Source organism: Vigna umbellata, chromosome 3 (genome assembly GCF_029865625.1).
Source record: "Vigna umbellata cultivar VRB3 chromosome 3, Vumbellata_1.0, whole genome shotgun sequence".
In the NCBI taxonomy this organism is placed as follows: domain Eukaryota; kingdom Viridiplantae; phylum Streptophyta; class Magnoliopsida; order Fabales; family Fabaceae; genus Vigna; species Vigna umbellata.
The window spans coordinates 30114060-30123749 of NC_142167.1; the positions used below are offsets into that span (position 1 = coordinate 30114060).

General features: G+C 34.2%; 1 protein-coding gene across 1 annotated transcript; it reads left to right on the top strand.

Moving 5' to 3' along the window:
- The first annotated feature begins 6370 nt into the window (after positions 1–6370).
- Positions 6371–9390, top strand: LOC148202225 (protein LURP-one-related 15-like). Its single transcript, XM_088110604.1, has 2 exons — positions 6371–6763; positions 8829–9390. Exons 1-2 carry the CDS (start codon positions 6563–6565, stop codon positions 9132–9134), a joined length of 507 nt encoding a protein of 168 aa, XP_087966730.1. The 5' UTR covers positions 6371–6562; the 3' UTR covers positions 9135–9390.
- Positions 9391–9690: the final 300 nt, after the last annotated feature.

A 9690-nucleotide genomic window follows, 5' to 3' on the forward strand; every position in this document is an offset into this window, starting at 1 on the left:
CTTCAAATTCATGAGCCTTAACACCGCTGATAAACGTGTGAACTTAGTTGAACCGACATACAAAGGTGTTTCCGCATCAGTCGACATCGTCTCATACACATGAGCTTTGGCAAAATTTTCTGCTCCAACATCGCGGATCATGTCCTCCAATTTGTCTTCATCCGGTCGATCTTCTTCCATGGTGGAATCAGTAACATTTACACTTTGAGAGTCAAGTGGGAAAATCCATTTCTTCGCCGTGCCAGATCCATGTTGTATAGCATCTTAGAAAACCATCACATATAAGATGTTCTCTAATTTGAGTTGCGTTCAACTTTCTCCCATTCAAACAGTTCACACAAGGACATCTAAACTTCACTTCATCATCAGTTCTCCCCTCATTACGTTGCGCAAATTGTATAAATTCCTCTACACCTCTCTCGTACTCAGCACTAATACGTGGTAAATTAATCCAATTTCGATCCATATTCCTAAATATTACATAAATAATATTTTAAGGTTTATAAATAATACAAGAACTACAACACACATTACCAAAACTATAGCAAAAATCATACCATACATTACCAAAACTATAACAATTTCATGCATTATCAAAATTAAAGCAAAAATTATACCATACATTACCAAAACTATAGAACCTTCATACATTACCAAAACTATAGAACCTTCATACATTACCAAAACTATAGCATTATGCAAAAACTAATGAAGAAATCATCTTAACAATGCAAAAGGGCATAAATACCTGGAAGAAGAACGACGAAAACGCTTGGTGCAAAAAAAACGAAATCGCAAAGGAGTGGGAATGACGCGTTTCAAATGCTTTTGATCGGCCAAAAACTGTTGTTTATCGTCACAAATGAGAAAGAACCGAACAATTTGAAGTTTAAACGGAGAAAAATAGCGTATCGGAGATGATGGGAGTCGGAGGGAAAAGAGAAAACGCGAAACAGAGGCTTGCGGGAAGAAGACGATCACTGTTCAAAGTTTTAATTTTTAACTCTGAACGGGGGAATCTACCGCGGTTCACTACTTAACCGCGGTATAATAGGGGTATATGCCGCGGTTCTACGAGCAACCGCGGCATATACTGATTAAAAAAATAATACTAAATGGCATTTTTGAAATTATTTTCAAACTATATGCCGCGGTTGCCCGCTGAACCGCGGTATATACCTCGAAATATTTCAAATCAATATTAAATTAATTTCAGATAGCAGAATATGCCGCGGTTGCTCGTAGAACCGCGGCATATACCCCTGTAACGTACTCAACACAACTGCTTCCCAACTGCCTTCTGGGGAATTTCAGAAGTTACAGGGGTATATGTCGCGGTTCTCTGGGGAACCGCGGCATATACCCCCTGTAACTTCTGAAATTCTCTGACTGGCAAAGAAGTTGAGACGTTACTGGGGTATATGCCGCGGTTCTCTGGGGAACCGCGGCATATACCCCCTGTAACTTCTGAAATTCTCTGACCCAGTCAGCACCTGCAATAAATTGGCTGGGTATATGCCGCGGTTGTGCAGAGAACCGCGGCATATACTCTGTTATTTAATTTTTTATTCATACGTGGCGTCAAAGGCAATGGTTGACTGGGGTATATGCCGCGGTTCCCAGTAGAACCGCGGCATATATGTTCGTTTTATTTACAAAACTGCCACCGCGCACCATTATGCTGCGGTTTTCGTTGAACCGTGGCATAATGTGCGCTGTAAAAACCCGATTTTTTACTAGTGTTTGTTCATATTGTGGAGGTGGTGGACGTGTGTTAAGCAGGAGTTATTTGCTTGGGTGAAGAAGGTTATTTAAGCATATTTTTCGGCCAACCAAGATGATGCAATTTTGTAGTTGAAGATTGAAGATTTTTACTTATTTCTCTGCACTTGGTTGATGAATTGGAACCACTTTGTTGAAGGTAGATTATCAATTAAAAAAATTATGGTTTTATTCAACCGTGATCTAATATTATCATATTAACAGGTTTGGTGTTACTGTATTAGTTGAAAAACATTGAAAATAGACATCGATCTAAAGTCCAGAATCAGTGAATCTTTGAGTACATTGGTTGGACTTTCAGTGCAATATTTTGCCTTATTCTTACTTCAAAATCCACGTACACATATCTTCAACAGGTAAGTGTTATTGTTTGTTTATTTTTAATAAATATACGAATGCCTTTTTAATGTGTTATTCAATTTTTTTTTGCTTTATTTATAATGAATATATGAATGTGTTAATGTATTTTGTTTAATTAATATATGATATATGAATGTATGATTATATGAATAAAGTATGTTTAATGAATATATGAATGCATTAATTTAATTATAGTATGTATATTTGTTCAAGTAAATATAGATGGAAGAAGAATTAGATTTGTCTTACTTGGACCGTGAAGATATAGATGATGATGTGGTGGTGTAGACTTTAATATAGTCGCAATGCTACATCAATTACAAATAACTACCTCAGTGGTTGCACTAACAATGTTATGCATTGTTGGTGATGCCTTGAATATATTGAATATGTGCTCGAGTGATCCAAGTAGTGTTAGCAGTTTCGTACCCGACAAAGACCGTCGCAAGGAACAGTTAATGTCGTACCTGGTGCATACTAATCGATGTTGTGACATTATTCGGATGGGTCCAGAGGCATTTATTAATCTTTGTGAGAGACTAAGAACAACTGGGTTAGTTAAAGACGCTATTCGCTCGACAGTGGAGGAACAAGTAGCCTAATTTCTTCATATAATTGGTCATAATGTTAAGAATCGAAGTGTCGCAGTTTTCTTCCACCGATCTGGGGCGACGGTTAGCAAACACTTTCACAATTGGATGCTATTTTAAGTCTAAAATCAGAATTTTTAACTCAGCCATCAGGAGATGAGGTTCATCCATATGTCTTGAACAACAGTCGATTTTATCCTTACTTTAAGGTAATCATTTGAATATGTCAGTGAAAATGTAATTTTATCAAACGATGTTAATGTTATTCACTTGTATGATGACTTCTAAATTCAATGTTTAGGATTGCTTAGAGGCCATAAATGGTACTCATGTTCGTGTAAGGGTGCCAAGAACAGATGCTCCGAGATTTCGTGGAAGAAAAGGTTGGCCAACTCAAAATGTGTTTGTCGCATGTGACTTTGAAATGAAATTCACATACGTTCTAGCTGGGTGGAAAGGCACAACATCAGATTCTAGAATCTTAAAAAAGGCTCTTGATCGAGATGATCCGTTGGTGATCCCCCAAGGTAAGTGTCTTAATTGAGATGTTATGATTCGTTCTTTATTAGTGACTAAATACTGATGTGTACAAATGTGTAGGAAAATACTATCTTGGCGATGCTGGATTTATGCTGAAGACTACGGTTATGACACCATATAGAGGTGTCAGATATCACCTTAAAGAACTTACACGCAGAGGAGCACAAAATCTACGCAAGCTCTTTAACCATCGACATTCATCATTGAGAAATGTTATTGAAAGAACATTTGGTGTATTGAAAACATGGTTCCCTATCATTGCAAGTGGCATTGAACCACATTATGGATTGGAGATATTGACAGACATTATATTAGCTTGTTGTATCCTACATAAATTTATCAGTGGAGTTGATAACGATGACCCATTGCTTATTGAGGTTGATAAGGAGTTGAATGAAAGGGAAGGGCATAATGTCTCATCTTCCCAAGTTCGAGAAGATGATTATAGGCTTGTTAGTACTATTAGGGATGCCATAGCAGATGAAATGTGGCGAGATTATCAAAACTCATACTTATTGTAATTGATTGTTTTTTATGACTATGTTATTTGAAAATCACATCTGTTTGCTTTTATGATTAATTAAACTTGACTTGTTACCATTTTGTTTATGAAATAGGTTTAATATGGACAAGGGTAAGGGAGTAACCATTGAGTCCTCTAGAGGTACAAGAAAGTTCATTAAATGGACAGAGGACATGGATGCTAGGCTTTTGCATTCTATGATCGAGGAAACCCGTTTGGATAATAGGATTGATGGAAGCTAGACAACCCAAGCCTATAATAACATGGTTCAAAACCTTCATAGTTGTGGTTATGTTAATGTTAGTAAAAGTAATGTCAAAAATCGTCGAAAGGTGTTGAAAGATAGATGACGTGAGGTTCATGACCTCTTTGCTGGATTGAGTGGATTTGCCTGAAATCCCATAAGTATGAGATTTGAAGCTGAGGACGAAGTCTAGGACGACCTCATTCAAGTATTTGTTAAATATTCAGATTTGGTGGATTCTTAAAATACATAAGTTCAACCACTATCTATTTAATTTATGTTGTTTCAATCGAGGCCAAGTGCATCAAACTAGAGAGTTAACAGTATCAAACACTACGATTTAATGGTGGAATTATGGGTGGCGGATCGAGCTATTGGGAGTGGTGTTCGGATCGCTCGTCAAGCACGTCGACAGCGTGTTGGGCCTCCTGTACAGGTTGATCTGAATCAGAATATGGAGTACATTCCTGAAGAGCCTATCTATCCAGGGTATAGAGACCCAAATGTCCTTGGCTCTACAAATGTTCATTTTGGTGTAATTTCTGATGCAGTCGTCCGTCAAGTCTCAACAATAGAAGATAGAAATCAAATACTCCGTCGCACCTCGACGTACACATACACAGAGGGCGACATTTATGAAATGTTGAGTGCTATGAATATTGCTAATGAAAACTTGCTCGAGCATTGTTATCATTTCTTATGTGGAAACTCCACATGTACTAAGAGGTTGATGGGACTTCCACCACAAAGGAGGTGGAATAAGTTATGTAAAATGATCTCGGGTGGTGACTGTTAGGGATGTCTTCAATGATTAGTTGTATTACAATTATGCTATTATATGTTCAATGTACCTGTTTTGTAATTGTGAATTCTTCGTTTTCATCCATGTTCAACTTTTAAGTTATGGTTATGGTTATGATGTAATGGTTTGTCTTTGCTTATTGTTATTATTAATATTCAATAATTTGTTATGACTTAATTTGTTATTGTTTTTTTTTGTGGTTTTGTTGAAGAAATTGTTAAATGGCCTCATCATCAACCAAAGGCCTAGAAAAAGTCGTAAGAGAAAAGAGATCATAACTGAGGCAGAAGCTGCAACCTATGTCAGACCATCTATTGAAGAACAATTAGATCAGCGTCGTTTCTTCAGTCACAGCCATCAGATAGAAAACTATGCAGCTGATTTCTACACAAGGAATATTGTTGTCCCAAAAATAATGAATTTCGAATCATTTGCCGGTTCAACCTTATATTTTCAACATCATCTTCTATTTCAAGGAGTGGTTGAATTTTTGGCATTGCAGGCACCCTTCTATCCGGATTTGATAAAAGCTTTTTATTCAAATATGAAGATTTCTGGAAATGGATATTTGCTCAGTGAGGTCAACAAGAGAAGAATTAGATTGAAACGTGCTGATTGGTTGAATGTTGCTATAATATGAAGTATGAGGGTCAAAAATTTTGTTATTCAAATATCCCAGATGACTTTCCATATGATTGGGATATGACATTAGCTACTATGGTTAAATGAGTTAAAACAGTTGGTTCTTTGAATATTAATGATAGACTTCTGCATTATGTTGTTGTGCACATCACTACAAAAAAGAAGGACATTACCGAAGGCCACAATCCCTCGGAAACCACCAGAAGCCGTCGATAGTGACCTTTTACCGACGGCTTATCGACGGCCAAATGACCGTCGATAAATCCCTTGTCACTAACATTTACCGACGGCCTTTGCCCCTCGGTAATTACCGAAGGGAGCCTTCGGTAATTACCGAAAAGCTGAAAAAAAAAAGTATAAACTTAATCTAGAACCATGAACTGAGAGCCACCTTCGCCAATCCAAATTCTGAAAGCTTAACAGATCCATTCGCATCCACCAATATATTTGCACATTTAATATCCCTATAATCAATGGAAATAATTAGGTAATATATACAAAGATTTTTCATGACATTACATTAATGAAACAGAGATACAGAAAAAAAGTTACAGAAAATATGAGCATACTGCACAACCCCAGAAAAGAAAACACGGATAGTTAAATTTCCAATACCAAACCCACGTGTGACATGTACACTTTGTTTAGTGAATCATTCAACCTTTCGATCTTAACATTGTGCAATATCGATTTTATATCTTGAGAAAAATTACATCCAACAATTATGATATAATATATAAACATCCATCCTTAAAAGCTACTCCACAAGAGAAATATCAGGATACATAATGGCACTAAATGGTGTTAATTTGAGGCAAGAAAAGAATAGTCATGAAAATAGTTGGATGAGAAATAATTTTCTTAATTGTATACTTTTCTTCCACTCCTCTCTAGTCTATTCAATTACCAAATATATGGATCCATTCAAAGTAATAACAGGGAAATGATAGTCTCGATTGAAATTTCTGCACACCTTATCACAAGAAAAACATGTAATAACGCGTGTATCTATGGATACCATACGTGTTACTGCAAAAACATAATCATAACCTAGAACTCTTCGTCTCCCTCTCTCTCCAATGGAACATCCATTCCCAGTTATCGACCTTTCCTACTGTGCTCCTCACACTATCAATCTTCAAATTAAAACAGATAAAGGTGCCACTTACGACGGAAATGGTGTCCGTCTTTTTTATACCAAATCTCCCCGTTTAACCCTTCACGACCGTTGTGTCTTGTGTGATGCTGGCGGAAAGCCCATCCTCACTCTATATTGGAAGGTTTGGCTACTCTCACCTATATTATTGTTAAGGATGTTTCTTCTTTTTGTTTATTTATGATTATCTTTTGCTTTGCTCAACAAAGGGCTTCATAGTTTTACAATTCTTGAAGTAACACTTGTTAGTACTAACTTACCCCTTTGGTTTTACTCATCTTCTAGCTACTATATAACAATACTCTCGCTAGTTATAAATCAGAGTTCAAGTGAAAACAGTTAGGCAGAAAGAGAGCTGGAAAATATATTTTACTCTATCAACATTTTGGCTTCAAGTTGTGATTCAAAGTAGATTCTTTCTTGAAACCATAACATTGACCCTTATTGGAATAACAATTTAATCAATCCATTTCTTTGCTGATTAAGCTTGTTTACTCCCTTCTTCCATTGTTGTATATCCCTTCTGGTGTCCCACTGTATAGTAACTGTCACCGTAAGCTATCTCCAACTATCAGCTTGTGTGGTGTTAGGTCAGCTACAAACTGGGTTAGAGGTGGGAAAAGTTTTACATTTATTAGAATGGTTATGTGTAGAAGACAAATGGTCGGATAATAAATATAGGACATTAAAGACAGAAAATGAAAATGAATAGGGCATTTAAAGACAGTAAAGAAAGGGCTTAGAGGAGTTGAAGATAAAAAGGAATCTTATATCTAACCATAAATCACACTTCCTACTTCTCATGGTTTAATCAACATGAATTTTATACATATATGTAGAAACATCTACCAAGTAGAAAAACAAAATGCTTTTGGGAATTTTCGTCTTAACTATACCCAAATGTTCATGAACCTCTTTTTTTTATACGATACTTTATAGTATCATAAATTAAATGCATTTTAGTTTAAATAATTATATTTATCATCAATTCAGTTAAGCTTTTCATATAATTCCATTCATATAAGTTTCAAACCTTACTTATTTGATTTATCAAGCAAAATATTAGTTCAATCTTATACCATATATTTCGTTTAGATCTTTTAACCGGGATTGTGAACTTTTATTAATCTTGAGAAGTATCTGAAAATTATATGTCGCAACAAGAAAAACAAAATCAACTTAAAATATATAATGGGAAACCCGCATAAAAGACATTCAAAACACATAAGTGACTCTTTCATCGCCTATATGTGTTGGTGAAAACTATTATTTGTAGTTAAATTATTATGACTATTAAGAATAAAGTACGTATGGTCAAAACTACATAATTCATTACCAAAGACCTATGGACAAGAATAAAGTTAAGATAAAATCTTGGAATGTTGATATAATATTGTAGTGTTTTTATTCAGCTTTAATAATTATATACAATTTTCTTTTTATCAACAAATAATATAATAAATATAGTAGAGTAGTAACATAGCACTTTTTTCATGATTTTTATTATTTTTTATCAACATTTTACAACAAATATATATATATATATATATATATATATATATATATATATATATATATATATATATATATATATATATATATAATCAAAAGAGGATCATCATTACCCACCTTTATGAATATATTTTTCTGTATGTATTATGATATATTTTAATTTATTTTTATTCAATGTAAAAGAAAATGACAATAGATTCCGAACAAAAGTCAATATTGTATTATTGAAATATATGAGGTTCGTTTCTTTTTCTATTTCATGGAAGTTGTTGTTTTCTTATTATCCGTAACTGTTAAACAATTCATAGGAAATAAAATACGATCCTTTCATTCGTTCCTCTTTTCCTTCTCAGAGGTACATTTTTATAAGCAATATTGTTTATACTTAAAAATAGGAAACAATATAAAAATAGAAAACAACTTTAAATATTTAAAACTTATTCCTAATTAAGTGCAACAATAATTTAAATCTAAACTATATCTTCAACAGTAACCTTAATTTTACGCATGGTTTTATAGTTTTTCCATTTCCTCTAAGGATTGATTGGATAATCGGTCATACTGTATTCATGCATCAATTCCCTCTTATAGTGTATTCACGCATGATATTCTAACAAATTCAATACGCCAGCAAATCCATCTCAGTTACTGAATTATGAACGAATGTTCTTATGTAGATCATGACAATGCATCGGCGATGCCAAGTTTTCATGGGTGAAAGCAATGATTCCTCCAGATTGCTGTTTTCAGTGAAAAAGGCAGAACCAGATGTTGTGAGTGGCAAAAGATCATGCCATGTGTTTCTGTCACTAATGCAGATGCAGAATAATGGTGGCTTCAATGTCCTTGTCAATCGCAACGTTGACTATGCATTCATAGTGGCACTACTTATGATCGTTGAAGACATCAACTTCTTTTACGATGGACTGCGGGATTTTGCAAAGGCAATAACGCCAGTGGCATTGGGCATCATGATGAACTAAAGGACTTCCCTATTAATTTTATTCGGAATGTGGAAAGAAAACAAAGATTGGCTTGATTCAAGTTTTCATGTAGAACACATTGGGTTTGGTTTTCGACCATTTTCATGTTAATGCGTGTTTCCAAAGTGTATGAAATTAGGTTTTACTGTTTTTAGTATTTTAAGTTACCAAATCAGTAACTTTAGTCATGTAATTTTTTATTTTATGTTAAATTGCTTAGATTTACACTATAAATAAAGTATGGTAGGTTCCAACATACTCTCTTTTTCTTTCAATTTTTAAATTTTATATCCATATTACATCACACAAAATTATTTCTTAAGATATAGTCTGTACTGATTTAAGATATTCTTCTTTAGCGAATTAGACATACATGACAATATAATTTCAGTGTGAAATTTATCTTATTATCATCTTTCTCTTTCAAATATATCGGATTAACTTTCAAATATTAATATTCATCATAAAGTAATGTTATTAAAATTGATTTAGTCAGTTTTAATGTAAAGTAAAATGTTAAATTTTAAATATGGTTAAAAACGTAAAATTATTTTTA